Source organism: Hydra viridissima, unplaced genomic scaffold (genome assembly GCF_058129835.1).
Source record: "Hydra viridissima isolate aposymbiotic clone 2 unplaced genomic scaffold, HvirCarnegie_v1 scaffold_1, whole genome shotgun sequence".
Classification (NCBI taxonomy): Eukaryota; Metazoa; Cnidaria; class Hydrozoa; order Anthoathecata; family Hydridae; genus Hydra; species Hydra viridissima.
Genome location: NW_028324300.1, coordinates 32,649,333 through 32,670,025, shown reverse-complemented (window position 1 = coordinate 32,670,025; position 20,693 = coordinate 32,649,333). Strand labels below are relative to the sequence as shown.

General features: G+C 28.1%; 2 protein-coding genes across 6 annotated transcripts in view; both read right to left on the bottom strand.

Moving 5' to 3' along the window:
- Nucleotides 1–3,160: 3,160 nt before the first annotated feature.
- LOC145195560 (transmembrane prolyl 4-hydroxylase-like) overlaps nucleotides 3,161–20,693 on the bottom strand; it is a 34,298-nt gene continuing 16,765 nt past the window's right edge. For 4 of the 5 annotated variants that reach the window (XM_090093790.1, XM_090093799.1, XM_090093819.1 and 1 more), the window contains 7 exons: nucleotides 18,589–18,772; nucleotides 17,748–17,921; nucleotides 11,553–11,634; nucleotides 4,746–4,923; nucleotides 4,425–4,585; nucleotides 4,127–4,310; nucleotides 3,161–4,000 (listed from right to left, as the gene is read on the bottom strand). In XM_090093790.1, the coding sequence (XP_089949916.1) occupies nucleotides 3,609–4,000; nucleotides 4,127–4,310; nucleotides 4,425–4,585; nucleotides 4,746–4,923; nucleotides 11,553–11,634; nucleotides 17,748–17,921; nucleotides 18,589–18,772 (1,355 nt within the window). In that variant the 3' untranslated portion in view covers nucleotides 3,161–3,608. The remainder of the gene's footprint in view (nucleotides 4,001–4,126; nucleotides 4,311–4,424; nucleotides 4,586–4,745; nucleotides 4,924–11,552; nucleotides 11,635–17,747; nucleotides 17,922–18,588; nucleotides 18,773–20,693) is intronic. The other variant, XM_090093827.1, reaches the window with a different exon arrangement.
- Nucleotides 5,335–8,613, bottom strand: LOC149894584 (uncharacterized). Its single transcript, XM_090093784.1, has 3 exons — nucleotides 8,331–8,613; nucleotides 7,696–8,183; nucleotides 5,335–7,550 (listed from the first exon to the last, which is right to left on the bottom strand). Exons 1-3 carry the CDS (start codon nucleotides 8,488–8,490, stop codon nucleotides 5,646–5,648), a joined length of 2,553 nt encoding a protein of 850 aa, XP_089949910.1. The 5' UTR covers nucleotides 8,491–8,613; the 3' UTR covers nucleotides 5,335–5,645.

Sequence of the window (20,693 nt, the reverse complement as noted above, 5' to 3'; positions counted from 1 at the left end):
GGGCCAAATATGGCCAAATTCGAGACTTTCACCATCTCCTCTTGAATTCCTCGCTCATTTTTTGCTGTATCCTATCAGGCTGAGCTAAAAAATGACAGAGACAACCAACAAAGAGGTTGGCAAGTACCGGAATCGGCGACAAAACCCTGTGTTTTGATTAGTTTTTACTTAAAATGTCGATATTTTGTTCAGATATGGCTAACATCTTTGTATTTTTTTCGATTCTTCTTTGATCTCTTGCTCATGTTTGGAGTGTTTTCTTTAAGTTTTTTTGTTATAGTTTTATTTTACTTCATTTATTATCATTGTGTGGTTCTTCAATATCTTTTCATCGTTTCTTATCGATTTTGAGAAGAATTCTTTTATTTATTTGGGTCTTGTTTAGGTTTTTTTTTTGAAGTCAGCTCTTTGTTTCGGTTTTTTTTTTTTTTTTTTTTTGTCATTGTTTATTTATCTTTGTATTTCTGTGTTTAATATCATTATTCTTTGTGTCATTTTTTTTTTTCGGTTGATAATCTTTAGTTTTGTTTTAAATTTTTTAAAATGTGTATTTTTTCTTTTGTGAATTTTTTAAATTCTGTAAGTTCCTTATACATATTGGTAGCCCTCTTGTGTATTTGTTTACTTATTTTTATGATCTGTCATATCTCCATAACTCTTTTTTTAACTGTATTAGAAATGATACATTATGCATCTAAGGGAAATTATTTGTAACATTTTATTTTTGCTTTATTTTTATTTCTTTTATTATAAAACCATTGTATTTTATCTTCCTATCTTCAGCAATCAATCCAACTTCTTTCTATGGGAGAAAGTCTTCTGGTGTCTACAGAGTGCAACCAATCCTGAAAAACTAGTTGCTGTAAAAGAGGAAGACATAGTTTTGTTACATGCGTTTTGTACATGTCCATTGTCAAACTCCTAGCACAAGAGATTATTGGTCGTCTTCTATTGGAATGTCTCATGTAGCTAATATAATGCCCGTCAACCGCTTTGAAAAACTGAAAAGCATTATTCATTTTGCTGATAACAGCGCTGCTGACAAAGAAGACTTTTCAAGATCCGCCCTCTTATAAAAAAAATTAATGAACAGCTGAACAGTATTCCAATTGAAGAAAGTTTGGCGGTTGATGAGCAGATTGTTCCGTTCAAAGGGAGACATTCAATCAAATAATACAACCCTAAAAAACCGCACAAACGGGGATTTAAAGTTTTTGTTCTGAGTGGAGTCTCTGGCTTCAGCTATAATTTTGAAGTTTACAGTGGAGGAGGTAATAACATTTGCCTTGAGAATGATCCAGACCTTGGGGTAAGTAGTAACGTTGTCATGCGCCTTGCACGAATCTTGCCAGATACGTCAATCATAAGTTCTATGTTGACAATTAGTTCAGCAGTATCGGTTTGAATTTTTATATGTTCAAGAGGGGAATTCAAATGGTTGGAACTGCACGTAGGAACCGTGTTGGAAGTTGCCCAGTCTTGTCAGGTAAGGAAATGAAGCAAAGGAGTAGCGGAACATTTACCGAACATGTTGCCAAGGTTGACGGAGTTGATGTATCGGTAGTTTCCTTGTTTGATAACAAAGTTGTAACCTTCCTGTCCAATTTCATTGGAAGTGAACCTTCAATCGAGATTAAAAGATTTTCAAGAAAAACTATGTACCATACCAACATTTCCTGTCCGGGAATTGTCACTATCTACAACAAGCACATGGGCGGAGTTGACTTGCTTGATTCCCTACTTGGCTAATATATACAGGAACAAGATTCGGTCGAAAAATTTGGTATCATCGGATCTTTTTCCACTTGCTTGATATGCCCATAAGCAATGCCTGGACTCTGTGGCAGAAGCGTAATCCGTCAACGCCACTTGTCAGATTCAATTTGGCGGTAGCAGATTTGTTGTTTATGTACAAGCTGTCACTTAAACGAAAAGCCGGTCGTCCATCACTTGCTGACATTAGGCCTCGTGTCGGTCCAAAAATCGCCATTCCCCATGAAGCGATTCGGTTTGATCAAGTTGGGCATTGGCCAATATTGAATGAAAACCGGGCTTGTTGCAAATATGACAAGTGCTCCGCCTTGACATATTAATATTGTGAAAAGTGTGAAACTGCGCTGTGTATTAATAAGGACCGCAACTGTTTTAAAGCTTTCCATCATTAAATTTTTTTATTTATAGTGATATCTTTATTGAGTGTATATAACTATCAAGCTCATATTCCAAGATAAACACTCTGTTTAACAACAAATATTTGTCTATAATTTCTTCATAAAGTTCCACTATTGTATGATGTATCATATTTGATACAAATAAATATTTTGCAATTTATTTATCTTAAAATAGTTTTTTTTTTTTTTTTTTTCTTTTTTTTTTTTGATGTTAGGCCACTGAATGCTTTTAGAATAATTAGTTCAATATAAAAGTTATGCAAAAAAAGGTTTAACGTTTATTTTTTATTGCTATGAAAAAATAAATGTGTAAACAAGATAATAAAGAATAATTCTGTGTTGTCAATTATGTTGCTAAGTGATTATATTTAGTTATATTTAGTATAAAACATAAAAAGTGAAATTTTAAATACAGTATCCTTAAAAAAAAAATCCTCTGTCTTTTCAATATAAATGAAAAAGTCATTTAAAAACGCAAATTCTTTTTTAAAAATGTTTGGAAAGTGTAAACCACTTATTTGAAGGACCTTACAAAATACTTCACCGCTACTTAAAAAATACCACACATCCATTTTATAAATTCCAAACCACACTACAAAATGAATTTCAAAAACATTTGATCAATTTGCCTTCCAACAAGACAATGATCCGAAACATACCAGTAAGATTGCTAAAGGATATTTCGAAGAAAATGAAATAGAGTTGTTGGATTGGCCTGCGCAAAATCCAGATATCAATCCAATTGAAAAAAACAAAAAACTCGAATATACTTAATAAAACTTTGAGAGGAATGAATACTTTTGACGTTTTCTAATATCTCAATTTTTAAATAATTTTCTTTTTTTTAAAAAATTAGATTTACATTTGCAAATATTATAGTTAATATTATTTATAGTTAATATTATTTATAGTTGTTACAATAAAAAAAAATTTTATTTGAATTAAAATTATTTAAATCAATTTGGTTTTTGTTTTATTACTACAACATCTTTTATGATAGCGTATGAATAATTTTTTCGCATACTGTGTATACAACTTCACTTAGTTCAATGTATATTCACCCGAGACTTATTTCACTTATAAGTTTTTTTAGAGAGTATTCAGATTTTACATATTTTGTTGGGAATAATAACACTGTAAATGAATAACAATAACCTGATAACACTGACGAACGATAACCGAGAATAATAACACTATCAGGAAAAAAATCTTGATATAAATAGCGGACTAAAAGTTAAAGAAACAAAATTCCTCTTAATAGGCTTCTCTAAACAATTTAGCTTAAAAGAACTCCAAACTTTAAAAACATTTACCATAAGATTTCAGAAATCAATTTTTAATGAAAGTTGCATAGTTATAACTTTCAAAAATCATTATACAAAAAATGAAAAATAGAAAATGTTGCAAAATATTCCTTTTTTAAAAAAATAGCTGATACTATAGAGAGAGTTTAGAGTCAAGATTAATACAAGTAAGACCTAGCTTTGTATGAACAGTCTTAGCAATTAATGCTAACTGTTTATAGTCCATATCATTGAATAATAGCTGTAATGCTTGCAGAGAATTAGAAGCAGGTTTATGTTCATAAAATTTATATCCAGCATTATACCCAGTAGAATCTGTCCTATTTACTCGTTCAGTCATATCTTGAAGAAATTCGTTTTCGTAAGGTTCGTGAGTTTGTTTGTCTTCAAAAGTTCCCATTGATGATAATAGTATTGACCTTTGCTTCTTATCTAGCAACATGTTATTTCCGCGCCGCCATGCGCGTTGGTAGAGCTCTCCATCTCCAATAACATTAATCCAAGATGAAGCTGTCCATTTCTCACCTAGAAGTTAATTCAAACTAACTTAAACTTATCAACTTTCTAAAATATCGGCAAAACACTGAAAAAAAAAGCAGTTAAAAAAACAAATTAATATACCATGCACAACATATTTTCAATTTTAATTACCTTTTAGTACTTCACAATGAGCTGACATAGATTCTTGATTAATATCTCCTATCATGCCACTTTTTTTATCTACATTATGGTTGTACCAGAATACTGCTTTTCCTTTTTTAGGCTGAATAACTACTGATGAATTTGGACAGTTTTCTTTTTTATTTACTTCGTCTATTGCACGTGCAGAAAAAATCTAAGAAAAAATTCTTAAAAATTTTGATTTTGCTTTATCATAAATATTTAAGTTTGGTAGCCACTTTCTTATGGGTTTTACACAACAATTAAATCTTTTTAAATTTAAACTAACCTCATAGTTTTTATTCCACATAAAAAAAGTTCCATATAGTCGTTTTTCTCCAGGTACCCACCAGTTTCCAGAAACTTTAGTACCTTCTATGACCTTTCCATGGCACTTGATAACTACATTATTCCCATCATTATATGATTTTTCAAATTTTATTGTCTCTCCTAACAATTAAAATATTCATAAAAACATTAAATATCGATTAATTTAAAAATATGTATCAGTAGTAATTATGGACTTTATTCCGATCAGAGATATGAAATCAAAAACTAAAATTAGAAAATCTAAAATTACAAATGGGAAGACCAGGACGACTGCACCTACCTATAATAATGGAGTTATTAAAAGTAAACCCTCCACTTTCATCTTTTCCATTTCCTTGGAAAATCCAATTGGCACCTTCTTTTATAAAATTCATATTGACAGTGAAAAAGAAACGATTTCCTGTTGTTTTTGCATACAGATAATAACCACGCCATTCTCCTGAGTTGTTTGTGATATTCTAAAAATCATGATATATTAAAAGAAACAATATTAGGGAGAAATATGAAGATGCACATATATATTAGCAAAAACAGGACAGAGAAAAAAAAGGAATAGAAGTTAAATTACATATACATACATACATATATATATATATATATATATATATATATATATATATATATATATATATATATATATATATATATATATTAGGGGTGTTCAAAAAAAAAAAGTTTCAAAAACGCGAATACACAACAAGCTAAATTTGGGGCAAATGTAAAAAAAATACGATTACAAAAAAAAAAAGTCAAAAATATTGAGATTTACCTTGTGCTCAAGCGTCAAAACCCCCCTAAAAATGCCCCAAATAGTACCCTCGTAGCAAGGCTTTGAGCACAAGGTAAATCTTAATATTTTTAATTTTTTTTTTTTTTAATGTGCTCATAATAATCTATACTTTTTTTTAAAATTGATGTGTATTCGTGATTTTTCTTAAAAGTTCTTTAAATTTAAAACGATTTTATGCAAAAAAACGAAAATATGCGCATTTAACAAAAAAGAATGCGCAATAATTCGTACTTATTTTATTTGTTTATATTCACAGTGTTTGGTTTTCATTTTATTTGTATTAAGCTTTTTAGAAAAACGTTTTTTTTATAGGTTGATTGAATGATACAAACTTAAATTACGTGCAACTTGTATCTTTAAAAAATATTTTTTTAATATAAATACAAAAGTTCAAGCTATCTTCTGAATTTTGGAGCGTAAGCTAAGTAATCCCTTTGCGATTCTTTTCTTGCTTATAACTTTGTTATTTTGTTTCTTGGTTAATAAAGATTCACTGCCTGATGCCTTAAAAATTGAGCGAGTTTTGTCCACAGCAATAAGCCTATTTTGTTTTTCTTCCTCGTCTCTGTAGCGGTGAACAAATTGTTGCATCATTCCAATTGCCCTTTCAGCGTGGTCGTTTACACAAACAATACTTTTTGCAAAATTTAAAAATAATTTATATGTTGATTGCGTGTGCCAATACTGAGGTGGCAAGGTCAGCCAATCATCAACTCGTTGATCTTTTATTCCGATCATATCAAACATTAACCAAGAGAACTCATCAACCAAAGAAGCTAAGCTAGGAATTTGCTGATGAATGTTAAGTTCAATTTTCAACAATTTTTCTATATCTTTTTTTTGCTTATTTTCAGTTTTAAAGTAACATGACTTAGGTTTTGGAAATGATAATATTGCAGCAGCAATTTTTTTCTTTTCTTCGAGTGCAACACCATCATCCAGCAAGGCTAAAGGAATCAGAGTTGAGTCAAGATACCATGTATGTTTAAATAAAGAATTCAACACAGCATCAACAGCAAATGGTTCTGCACATACTGCTTTATACTGATGCATTTGATGAATAGCAGTTACATCCATAAAAGGAGCTTTGATTGTATCATTTGATTGCAGGTACCACTTTGCATAAAAACAAGCTATAAATTCAGTTATTACCTTAATATGTTCTCTATTTTTTTGAATAAAATCAATTTGAGTTGAAAGAATTTGCATTTTTAAATAATATATAGATTTCCCAAGAAATCTTGCATGATGAACCGCTCCAGTTTTTCGAATTTTAATGATAGAAGGAGAAAGATAGCTGACCACTAGCTCTGCAAGTTCTTTTCTATCTTCCCGTACAATATTATTTCTCAATAAGTAAGATCTACAATACTCAAGAGATTCTGTAGCAGCTTTTTCAACAACGGTTCCTTTAATTTCTTCCCAACCAAATTTTACTAACATAGATGGGTTGTACTCAAAATTAGGCTGCTCAAACAAGTTTTTGAAATGTTTAAACAAAGGGTTATCGGGGGCCGTAGTTTTTTCATTTGTTATAGCCTCACAAAAGTGTGTGATTCTCAACTCAGAAACATGATGTCTGCAAGCTAAAAGAATTAGATACTTATTTAACTCAGTAGATATTCTTATTAAAGATCCTTTATGTATTCCTGTATTGCTTGATGTGGTATCAAAACAAAGTAATCCAATCTTTGATTCGAGATTGTACTCTTTTAAGACTTTCATTACACCATTGTACTGATCTTCTCCAGATGAAGAGGGTAATGGCGTAACTCCGAGAAGATGGGAGTCATTATCAATAGTTGCCAGAACCGCAAGTCTATCATGCTTTAATTTTTTTCCATTATTAATTTCAAAAAGTGTCTTTCCGTCAAAATGTATAATGCATGGGTAGGGAGAAGCTCGGATGCTAAGTTCGACATCTTCTTTAGCAATAACTGCCATTTCATGAGCTGTTTGTTTCATCTTTCTAGATGCTGTTGACCTGCTGCAATTTACATTTGTAAGATCAACCCCAGAACTATCAAGGATTGCAGCAGTAACTTTTGTCAAAACGTTTGGAGAAATATCAGTAATTGTGGCAATAAGAGCAACATTACCAGAAATAATATCTTTTGGGATCTCAGCTTTTATAAGACTACTTGACTCTATAGAACGCCGATATCCTGGTTCAAAATCGGAATCAAAAGATGAATCTTCGCTGGTGTCCGTACCAAATTCTAACTCTGAACTTACTTCTACTGATTTAGCAGCATTTTTTATAGATGGATTTCTCTTTCTTGTATTCTCCGAAATCTAAACAGCATACATTATAAAATAAAAATTAATGTACCCAAAATAAAAACCAATGAAAAATTGGAGAAGAGTGAGCAATGATAGAAGAGTTTTTAAATTCAGAAAAAAGGTTTATAATATGGATTTATATTATAATATATAATACCTTCTCGCTATATTTTTTGTCTTCAGGCCCTAGAAATAACTTTCTGTTGTGTTCTTGATCGTATAAAAAATCTAGGTCCTCTTTCCTATCTAGGTCTGATCTATTCTTGTCCTTCTTTATCCAGTTTTGTAAGTCAGCTATTCCTGCCCAAAAGATTTTTCCCAGCTCTTTTCTAAAGTCTTGTTGCTTTTTTAATTCTAAAGGCGACCTCCTGTGCATGTTTTTTTTCAAATTCAAATATTTTTTGTTCAACTTATTCAGCTTTTGTATCAAGTTATTATCTGATTGAAGAGGGAATCCAGCTTTAAGCCAGGGACCCTTGATTTTGCTTAGAATACACCTACAATGCAGTTCAACACATCTCTCGTATTTTCTGTCTTTTTTTACCGAGCATGCAATTATCATTGACTTTTTTGAGGTTTTAGAAAGCGTCGACTTATTAAAAGCTATGTGTTGTAAAATATCTAATCCAGTTGGCAGTTGATCAACTAAAGTTAATAACAAAAATATTCAGGTTGAGTTTGCTCTTGTACAACGTGAAATCTTATAGTCATAAGATTTCACATTATTAACTATAGTCTTATATCCTAAACTAGATATTTAAAATTAAAAAAAGCTCAAAACAAATTCGTTACTTGGTATTGCTGGTTTCACTTTCTCAATAATAAAATGTTTGTTTCTTTTCATTTTTATATTTCGCTTTTCATTGCCACTTTTTAATAGTTTCTTACTTTTATTTGCACTTGAAACTTTCATTTTTTGTGACTCTCCTTTGTTTTCTATTAAATTGTCCATTATAATTTTTAAAACTATTTTAAAAGAAATGACGTTCACTAATTTCAAAATATGAGATGAAACTATAATGTTTACTGCAGAATTTCGCAATATACATTAACGTTAATTTACAATTGTCAGTTTTTTCTTTTTACAAGTTTTAGACAGGTAATATAATTGTTTATTAAGTGAGAACAAAAGAAAAATGCAAACAAAGTACACAAATCAAATAACAAAAGAAACATTAATGATTAAAAAACCAAACAATGTGAATATAAACAAATAAAATAAGTACGAATTATTGCGCATTCTTTTTTGTTAAATGCGCATATTTTCGTTTTTTTTGCATAAAATCGTTTTAAATTTAAAGAACTTTTAAGAAAAATCACGGATACACATCAATTTTAAAAAAAAGTATAGATTATTATGAGCACATTAAAAAAAAAAAAAATTAAAAATATTAAGATTTACCTTGTGCTCAAAGCCTTGCTACGAGGGTACTATTTGGGGCATTTTTAGGGGGGTTTTGACGCTTGAGCACAAGGTAAATCTCAATATTTTTGACTTTTTTTTTTTGTAATCGTATTTTTTTTACATTTGCCCCAAATTTAGCTTGTTGTGTATTCGCGTTTTTGAAATTTTTTTTTTTTGAACACCCCTAATATATATATATATATATATATATATATATATATATATATATATATATATATATATATATATATATATATATATATATATATATATAGTACACACACACACACACACAAACATACACACATACACACACACAAACATACACACATACACATACATACACACATACATACATACATACATACATACATACATACATACATACATACATACATACATACATACATACATACATACATACATACATACATACATACATATATTGAATGTTTTAAAGGTTTTTTGAAAGTTCTAGAATGTTCTGGAAAATTCTTGGATCATTTGGACAATTCTAGCAGTACAGTAGTATTCTAGAAGAATTAGAACTTTCTTCATTACGAATTAGAACTTTCTTGAAAATACACAAATTTCAAAATATCCTTGTCCTAGTCATAGAAGCTAAGTTTTTGTGAAACAACACCTATTTTCTATTTGATTTTGGCAAAACAGGGTAGAAAAGCATACTTTAACAAAAGAAAAAAACAAAAATAAAAATTTTTTACTAGTGTAATCAACTATTGGATGCTTTAAAACTATTTGATGCATTGATGCTATTGAATTTTTTTACTAGTGTAATCAACTATTGAGCTGTTCAAGAGTTGAACCTGCAGAAATTCCAGAAGCAACTTAAATAGATATGTAGATTGGCAGATCTATATTGCAGATTGGTAGTTAGAAATAGATTTGCAAGTTGGTCATAAGAAAAAGATTTAGAATAGTTAGAATTTAACATTAAAAAGTATATGAAGAGATTACTTATTATTACTTACTATTTATTGCACATTGATGTAGTTTTAAGAAATCAGAAGTAACAAGTTAAAAAACTATTTGAAGTTTTGGACCAACTTTGGTTTTACAGAAAATTTCAGATTACTTTTGTGATAAATTTACATAAGAGCAATGTTCCTGACATAAAGGGGTCATCTTAAGGACAATCTAGTACAAATGTTCTTAAGGCAACCTTAAAGATATGTAATAGCATTAGGGTAAATTTAAATTATATATACATTGCAAATGCATTTTACATAAAAGCTGAGAGCTGTGATGAGGCTGCATATATTAGCATGTTGCTTATTAGCAGGTCAAAAAACTCCTTTTTTAACCTGCTAATAAGCAACATGCTAATATATGCAATGACATAATAATGTATCTTTCTGTCAAGCACAAACTACAAGATTTACCAACAGGTTTACATGGTTCTGGTTGATCAAGAATATTCCGCGTGAGGAATATTCTTGATCAACCAGAACCATGAGACAAAAAAATACATTATTATGCAGTGACATAATAATGTATTTTTCTGTCAAGCACAAACTACAAGATTTACCAACAGGTTTACATGGTTCTGGTTGATCAAGAATATTCCGCGTGAGGAAATGTGCTAAACCCTTATTTTTGCAATCTCATAAGAACTTCAAAAATTCAGTGGAGTTAGCCTTACTTTCATACAGAGAAGAATTTTTATGCTTGCACTATCTATCTTTGAAAGTTATCTCAGTAAGTCTAATGTAATAATGTCCCTTTTCTTGTTGATGAGTTTTTATGTTTATAAGGTTTTTTTTCTAAGGCACTTTCCATTTAGTGGGCATAAAGTGGTTTGTCGGCAATTGTATAAGTGATTATTAAAGTCAGTAGTATTAGATAGTATACTTTTATTATGAGCAGTAATAAGTTTTTGATGCTCGGAAGACAGCTATAACTAACCTTTAAGTCGTTCTGGTTAAAAAGTTTATGAAATTTATGAAGTTTAGGGAAGCATTTAGCAATTAAACTCAAAAATATGTTTGCTACATTTGTTTAAACATTGAGTGAGTAAAGAGGGTTAAATGAGACGTTTCATTTTTGAGACCTAACATTACATTTTTGGAATATTTTGAATGAAAGCAACATTGTCTTTAAACTCGCAAGAATTGAGAGCATTACTATAAAATAGTGCAGCTCTATCAAAATTTTCTTTGCTTGAATATATATTACTAATGCAGATAGAAATCGTTTTTAGCATCATAATCCTGTGGTATTAAGCTCCTACTCTATGGCAATAGTGTATAATATGAAGAGGTCTACTAACTTGCACAATTCATCTCTTAAAACTGTGTAGTTGTATTTCTCACTCTGCTAATGATATCATAAAAAGAAAATTATTGTGTAAAACATTAAACTATGTTAAATAAACTAATTACTTAAATGGTACTATAATGTGGATATATTTGCTCTATTTGTAATACATTGTGTTGAGCACTCATACTGAAAATATAATCATAATTTCTACAAAATATATACATATACACACACAAACACATACATACATAAACGTGTATGAAAAAGAGAGAGCAACATAAGCAGAGATAAACTGCAGGATTACAGGATCGTAACTTTCATAAATATACCTGATATTTATGGTTAGCCAATGGAAAGACTAGTTCTCCTCCCTCAAAAACATCGTTTAAGAAGATAGTAAATGAAATGTATCTAAAAATACAATTCACTGATGGAGGTATTAAGAATTCCTAAAATATTATAAATAAGTTTATTAATTTGAGAATTAAGAAAGATTAATAATACCATAGTAACTAGCAACATTATGCAGCATTAAAAATAATAGTAATATCATAGTACCTAGCAAAAAAGATTAACAATACCCTAGTACCAAGCAAAACTCTACATCATTAAAATTTAAGTGTTAAAAATACTTTGGCTCTACTTGATAAACACTAGAAAATCCTATTTTAAACTTAAAGACATTTGGATCTAATTCAATTACTTGAAGATTAAAAACTTAAATTTATGATAATTACAAATAAACAGCTATCATTACATGCATTAAAACTTAATACTTTAAGTTTTAATGTATGTAATTAGAGCTGGCATATGCACAACCCTAAGTTATTGAATTTTTTCACTTTTTCTATTCTAACATAAGTTTTATCATTATGAACCTTTTGCCATATATACGGTAAGAAAAAAAGCGACTTCATTTATACACCAAGTCAACTTACACTTCAAGTTCACTTATATATTCAGTTTTATATTTAAATTTAACATACTGAAATCAGAATTAAAAGTGAATACCTATGTCTAATACTCGTGGTTAAATTCCTTACATAGTTTAAGTACACTGATATTTCATTAGTAAAATAATTAATTTGCCATATTCAAGAGAGCTTCAAATAAAGTTGGTACCAAAATAATTTTTATAAAGCAATCTTTTCTTTACAAGAATCATAATTTATTACTGGTTTCCATTTGATTTTCTTCAAAAAGCACCTCTTTGGTGGCAAGAGTAGACCTGAGGATGAGACTGATTTTATCCTAAAATCACTCATAACTAATAAAAAGATATATACAGTATAAATGTCTTTTCAAATGAGCATTCTTTGACTTTTTCTTTTTAAGTTCATAGAAAATAAATCACAAAATTGCAAGCTAGAAATTGATAATACATTCATACACATTTCTAATTGTTCATTTTATTAGAACTTTATCATCATTTTAATTAAATGTTCTCAAAAATGAAATCATCCTTAGTAATAAATTTAAACACATTACAGTTAAGTATCCAGAGGAATATAATAATTTAGCAGGTGGAAGGGAATGAAAAGCTAGTTTGTGATTGGAGAAAACAAAGGGAGAAACTTGAACTAATACTGAAACCAAAACAACTTAATACATGAAAAACCATGGGAGTGGCCATTACTTGAAAAAAAATTAAAGACTTGAATGAAGAACTTAGGAAAATACACTATTTGATTAAAAGAAAAAGAAAAGACATTAAACATTTTACTGGTTTTTGGTAATCAAGATTTATAAAACGTAACAGCTTAGTACTTTAAAGCAAAACAAAAAAACATTAGAATGTTCCAACAAAAAAAAAAAAAAAAAGGAAGAAAAAATGTTTAAATTTCAACAAAAATCATAACAAAATTAGAAGGGAGTAATTCCACATCAAATCACCCAGTCTATTGAACCATGTATCTTCATTTTTGTTTCATATTTTTACACTTGATTTTTATATATGAGAAAATGTTTAGCAGTTCCCATGACACTTTCCAAAATGACCAGGTTTTGATGATATTTTCTAAAAAATTTTTCTTTAACAATTTGAGAAATAACAATGGAAAAAATATAAAATTATGTATTCAAAAAATTTTTTTTGATGCAGAATTTAAAAATCACACATAGAATGCTGAAATGTTAAAGGAAAATGTTTAAAAATTAATTAAACAACTACTTTATTTAACCAAACTTCCTGATATCTTAAAATATCCCTATCAAAATATTTTTGTTTTTTAAAATTTTTAGGTTTTTAAACTTGTCAAAAAAAAAAAATGATGACAGAAAAGATATATATTTTGAACTATAGTGTCAAATGTATTTACCTTTTTCAAGAAATCAATAAAATGCAACAAAAACAAACCAGTTTTAATACAAGAAGTTAGTGAAAAATATGCAGTATGTTGGTTAATGAACATACAAGATTTTTAAAGGCTTTGGAGATAAAAGTTAATTTGACTGTAGTTGTAATAGTTCACAATGTTGTTTTCCTTTTGCTTGAACTTCTTTAATTTCAGCTTTTTCAAACATATAGTTTCTATTGGACCTAAAGAGAGCTTGTGGATAATTGTTTCAATATGTTTGTATTAGCAATAAAAGAGTAGTCATCTATTTTAAGCCAGTTAAATTACACAGATGGACCCTTTGGGTGGTGAAATTTCCTGGTTGATTTCAGTTATGATGCTTGTCCATTAATTATCCTTAATGGTTTTTCTATATAACTTTTAAGTGACAGTATCAAATTGAAGTACATCTTTGTGCTTTTTAATTTGTGAATTATATGCAGTCAGCATCTAATCCACAAATTAAAAAGTCTGTATTACACCTCTTTGCTCCAACCCTGTTATCCTCAAGATCTATAAACTGATAAAAGCTACAAGTAACAGGTAGTTGTTAAACCATTATACTTTTTTTATTGTTCTTCACATTGCAATTGTTAGTCCAATCCTTTTATGTAAATAAAGTTAACACCTTTGATTTTCAATACAAAATTCAAACATGACTTTAAGTATTTGGATTCAATATGGTCATTTAAAACTTCTTTGCACTGTCAACCTTTTTACAGTACTACTAATCCTATTACATAATAACTCTGTGGCATGGCAAAAAAGTTACATTTAGCTTTAAGACCAAATTTGTTATCTAGCTGACATAGACTGTAAAGCATAATGATCTGTAGATAAATATATTTTACGCAGATAGGAAAACTTCAGCTTTAACATGGGTACCTTCCATATCTTTATAGTATATCACTAATGCATGAAAAGAACATTGTCGGGTGTTCCAAAGATAGCTCTATATTTAGTCTTTGACTATGAAAGCATGATTTTCAGGAAAGTCGCTAATAACGATAAAGATGGATCTAAATCTTGTTTTAGTCGATTGGGAGTGGACAATAGAAAAAAACAAGATATTAAAAGTTCCATGAAAATCAGAACATCTGCTGTCAAATTAAATAGTGTTGCACAATTTATAGTTTGCCATCACTTGTAGTTTATCTCAAAGTCATGTTCATATTCTCAAAAAAATCTCATACAAATACATTGTGACATGTTCTTTACTGGGATAATCATCATACTACATACATGTATTCTTTAATTTCTATTGAGAAAACAGTTTTTGAAAGTAAATCCTTAAAAAGTAAATCCTAAGTTTCACTAATATTTAATGCATCCACTACTCAGGTGATTTAAGGCCAGTCCAAATTTTTATGGTAGTTCGTCCTACCTTCTATAACTTCTTTTTTTAAAAAACTGTTTTTGAAAATGTGTTGTCTAAGCTGAATAATACTTAGCAAAAGTTGGGCTAAGTTGAAAAAAATATTATTGACAAAAATATGGTGGATGACGCATATTGTCCTTAAACTTAAAGATGAATGTTTCAAAAAATAAGGGTTTAAGTTGTTTAGCACAACTTTTCTAGTTATCTACAAGCTAAAAGACATCGATATTGAATTATTGTTTTTTCATACTTTGATTCAGAAGGTAGGGTAGAAAATCCGACGTTTAATTATTTCTTTCAACAATGTACAATAAAGTGTTGAGAATTCGGTAATACTTAGCAATTTTTTTTTAAAGGCTTTTTGATGACCGCATAAACAGAATGGTTTCTGTCGGTGGAAGTTAATCGTAATAAACAAAATAGAGCGTGTGGTCATTATATATACATATAAATACATATATATATATATATATATATATATATATATATATATATATATATATATATATATATATATACAAGCATGGACATTAGTTGAATTAACAAGTAATTTTTATTAAAAGCAGGTAAATAAGTTTAAAGATTATGGCAATTGTCGAATGTTTATATACATCAAAATGAATTGGAAAAACCTTTGCGATTGGTTTTGAAAACATCCTTTGTGATATTATTGGAGTAATAGTTTAAATTCTAGTAATTAATTTTTGCTAAATAGGATTTGATTTGTATTGATTATTATTATTTAATTTATCATAACTTTTTACTCATTTTGTTTTAACAATAATCATCCAGTTAATTGACTTATTGATTTTTGTTTGTTTAGATATTATCTAGATTATCTAGGTATTGTTTAAATATTATATATATATATATATATATATATATATATATATATATATATATATATATATATATATATATATATATATATATATATATATATATATATATATATATATGTATACACGCTGCCAGTTTCTCTTTTTTCAGAATCGTCAAGAAGTCTTTATATTTTCTTGTTCTTTAAGAACATTGAGCACTTTCTATTTTCTATGTTCTGTTCTGAACATTGAACACTAATTTTGTAAAATACACTAACACAATTTACATCCAATTTAAAAAATCTATTGCAAATAAAAATTATTCAAGATTTGAATAATAGATAATGTGGTTTGTTATAAATCATTGTATTATATACTAATTCATAACATGTTATGAACTCATAATATATACTTAAAAAATTAGAAAACTTTCTTGTCGGACTTTTTTTTAGTCACCGCTTTATTATAAACGTTTAGAAAAATCTCGCAGGATCTGAACGGCACAAATTTACATCACCTTCAGATAAACGAAACAAACCTGAAATTTACGGAGACTGGCCTTAAACTACATGAGTAGTAATTTTACATTTAGGTGATAAAGACAAACACAATTAGAATGTGTACTACTAGCCCCTGGTAAAAAGTAATACTTTGGTCTAAATGAAGCAAATTTTGAATGGCTTATTTGAATATCTGAATAGCTTTCTTTGTACAACACATAAAGTTTTTAAAGTCTTTAAAAGTAGTTGTTGTTTTTTATAGTTGGTTCATCAAATTCTTACATAATTTTTTTTTTTTTTTTTTTTTCAGACATAGCTTAATGAAAATCACTTGAGTTGTGAAACATTTTAACAGAATCTTCTACTTTGAGGAAAAAAGATATGGGAGGTTATTTTTGGAAAAAAAAAATTATTGGAAAAAAGAAATATTCATATATGAAATATCCCATACTTCTTTTTCCTAATAAAGAAATTGTTATTGAAAAGGATGTCCATTTTTGTTGCAGCTTGTCTATGAATGGTTTATTTAAGCAAACATTGAGCAATTCAACAATCTTGGTAAGACCTAGTACAACTGCTTATCAGCTTGCAATCATCTATTAGTATTGACCCAGTTTTCATAACATTTGAAAACTATTTTTAAAAAAATTATAAAATTATTATAATAAAACATGGTCCAAATCTAACTTACTTGATGGCACAGAGGATAATGTCATTTGGGAAGGAACTTTTATATTACTTATGACAATTAAGTACCTTATAAATAAATGGAGATCTTTTTTGATTACAAAAGTATTCTTAAGGATAATCTAAAAGGATTTGATAGTAAAGATAATATATAAACAAAACATTTATAAGAAATCTTTCTCATCAACTGAAATGTTTATTTTTTCAAAATTGGAATATAGATTAAATTGGAATAAAAAGTAAAAAAATATTTTTTTCATTTCTAGCAACTGCAGAGAGTTGTTTAATATGAAGATTGATCATTCAAAATAAAATCAGCTATATGGAAAATCTCTATGATCATCTACATTTTGGTGGAGAAACAGCTTCTTGCTATTCTTTTCAGTATTGTTTGAGAATACTAGTGTTTGAATAATTTTTTTTCATTTATATCTAACATATTATATCTAACATATTATATTTAACACCTATTTTTGTAAAGTTGTATACTTTACAAAAATAGGTGTTAAATATAAATCAGTTATAAAACATTAAAAAACTTATACAACAGGTGTTCATTACAAAACTTATACAACATTAAAAAACTTATACAACAGGTTGACTATTATCACAGTATATATTAATGCTGGACCAAATTTTTACAAAGTTCAATTTCTAAAAACTTTGTAAAAATTTAACCAAATTTTTACAAAGTTCAATTTCTAAAATGTACAGCATTAAATTTCTGACAATTTGTTTTAAGTCTATTTAAAAAAATGAAAAATAGCCAGAAATTTATATACAAAAAGAAAAATATTTTTACCTGCATAAGCGACAAAGTTTATTGATATCTCCATATAAACAACAAGGAATATCTTTTGAAACTGGTTCACTATCATGACGTAATGTGTAAAATTGACCTTCACCAAAGAATCTAACTTGAATTGGTTCACTTTCTTCAATAATAATTGAAGGAAGCCCAGTTACCATTGAAATTCTATAGAGGAAAATTAGTATTGTATTAAAAAGTATTTCTTTTTTTTTTAACAAATATATAATTCAAAATTTATTGTTCCAAAGATACTGTATCAGCTAATTAATAATATAAATTTTTACAGACTTTTCAGTAAAAAAAATATTTAACTAAATTATTTATTGATAACTATTTGAAATTTAAAGGAATTTAAAATGATGCTGATTACTAATTAAGATTCCTGTTACGATTATTTCTTTTTCATTATTATAATAATATTGAGAACCTGAGTTCATACTATAATTTTTTGGCAAAGATTTGTTACTGGATATATATCTTGGCTTCTAATGAGTAAAAAACCCTGATTACGATAACTGATTACTTGCTCAAAGAGTCAAACTGGTACTTTGACAAGTAGTAATTTAACTTATAAACATGGACTTTGTTAAATATCAACTTATATTAAGCAAAACAACTTAGACAAAAAGTATTTTAGATTAAATGAAAAGGATATGTAAGCTATTAACTAAAACTAATAACTATTTCTTTTGTAACCATGTTTTTATTGGCTTTACTTTATCACATACTACATATAAAAGTTATTGCAAAAATTTTCATATAAAAATAAAAACAAAAAAAGAATAGAAAAAAAAAAAAAAAGAAAAAGAAAATCCATTCCGAATCAAATAACCTTTCATGGTATTTTTCAAAATATCCTTCATTTGAATGCTTAAGAAGTTCATCCTGGTCATGCCAAATCCATGAACTTCTAGTAGTCACATTACGTTGTCGGTATTTTTCATTTTTAATGCTATCAAAGTAATTCTTTGCATTTGTAAGATCAGTTTTTTTCATTTCATTTAGATCAACTCTTCCTGTTTACAAATAAAGAAAAGAGCATCATACATACTAACATCTATAACCCTATTATCTATAACTAATTTAACAAAAAAAGAAGATACAGTTATTTAAACTGCATTCAAAATTTAAGACTTTAATTTTCATAATCTTGACTTAACCAGCTATAATTAGTATCAGTTATGTACAAAATGGATTGAAGTATATCTGGGTGTAAAATATTGGATTAGGCTAATATTTAAAAAATATATTCATTTTTGCCATAAAAATGTCAAAAATAGTTTTTATAGCAAAAACAAAAAAATTATTTGTAGCACACTTTTAGACAACAATCATTATTATTACAAAAAATTATTAATCTGTAAGTTAAACCCATAACTATATGAAATGGAAAAAAACTATAAAAGAAATTTTGCATGTGATTATAAAAACAACCTATTTTAACAACAAATAATATTTATACTTTTAAAGTACTACAAAATATAATAAATAACTAAATAATGAAATAAATTACTATCTACTAAAATGCTATATGATGTACAAAAATACTAAATAATATACAATATAAAATAAAATCTCCCAGTTAATTGACAAGTGTGTGTATGTAAGTATGTATGGCCAAAACATAGCCCCCCTCTGAAAACATCACAAATTAGTTATCAGAGAGGCAGCCATGTTTTGAGTAAAAGCTAGAAAACCTAGTTATCAAGAAGAAAACATAATAAAATAACATAACAAAATTATTTATGTGTGTGCATATGTGCATATGTGTGCGTGTAAATATATATATATATATATATATATATATATATATATATATAAATATATATATATATATATATATATATATAGACTTAACTGCAAAATTAATTCACCACTTATGCATTTCCATTTGTTTTAATTGTTATCAATATCATCATATATTTTGACAAACATATTAAGAATAGAACACATGAACACAACTATTTCAATTATAATAATAAAATTGAGTTTGATGATGGTGAAAAAAAGAACTAAAACCAAAAATATGGTTCCTTTAACAAAATAAAGTAAAATGATTGTTATTGTGATGCACACTAATACAGCTTAAACTGAAATATTTTTCACTTATCAATAACTAGTGTTACCAACTCTTGATATTGTTAGAGCCTGACAGCACCATGGGATACTTTCAACTAGAGATTTAATTGTTTCTTGATTTACATCGTCCCATTTGCAGATAAGACTTTGTCACAGCTTGTCTAGGCTGTTAGATGGCGGATATTGGCTTCTAACACAGTGTCCCATTATGTTCCAAAGATGCTCTATTGGCTTCATATCTGTACTGCATTCTGGCCACTCCAGAACTTGAATATTAGCATTATTTAAGTATTCAGTAACAATATGTGCTGAATGTGGTCTAGCATTATCCTGCATTAGAAGGAATCCATCTCCAATGTACTGTGCAAAAACTCTTTTGCAGTACACAAGAGTCTAAAAACGTCTGCTATGTATTGTTGAGAAGTCAGTTAAGTACATAGTATTTTTCAAAATAAGTCAGAATTTAAAAGTGGTGTGTTAACTTTGCGGTTAATTGTGTATGTATATATATATATACGTAAATACATAAATATATGTATATATACATGTATTAGAGCTGAGCGAGATTAGGTTTTTTATCTTCAATCGAGATTACAAAAAATTAGGTTGAGTTCGAGATTATTAAACAAACTAGTGAAAGTGTACATTCATATTATTTTAAAATGTCATCATCAACAAGCCTTACTTATCTTAATGCTAAAGGTCTACAAATTTTTATGAAGAAAGGAAAGTTCTTCTACATGCTCTGATAGAAGACTGCAGTGTTTAATGGAAACAATGTGCCCAGATGTTTCATTGTTTAATGGAAACGATGTTTCAGACACTCTGAATTGACACTGGTCGCTGAGATTGCAAGAA

Excerpts from the sequence above, each read along its gene's own strand:
- LOC149894584 (XM_090093784.1), bottom strand. The coding sequence starts at position 8,490 with ATGGACAATTTAATAGAAAACAAAGGAGAGTCACAAAAAATGAAAGTT. Across the intron at positions 8,184-8,330 it reads AGTGAAACCAGCAATACCAA|TTGATCAACTGCCAACTGGA; the intron begins GTAACGAATTTG and ends TATTAACTTTAG. Across the intron at positions 7,551-7,695 it reads ACAAAAAATATAGCGAGAAG|ATTTCGGAGAATACAAGAAA; the intron begins GTATTATATATT and ends TATGCTGTTTAG.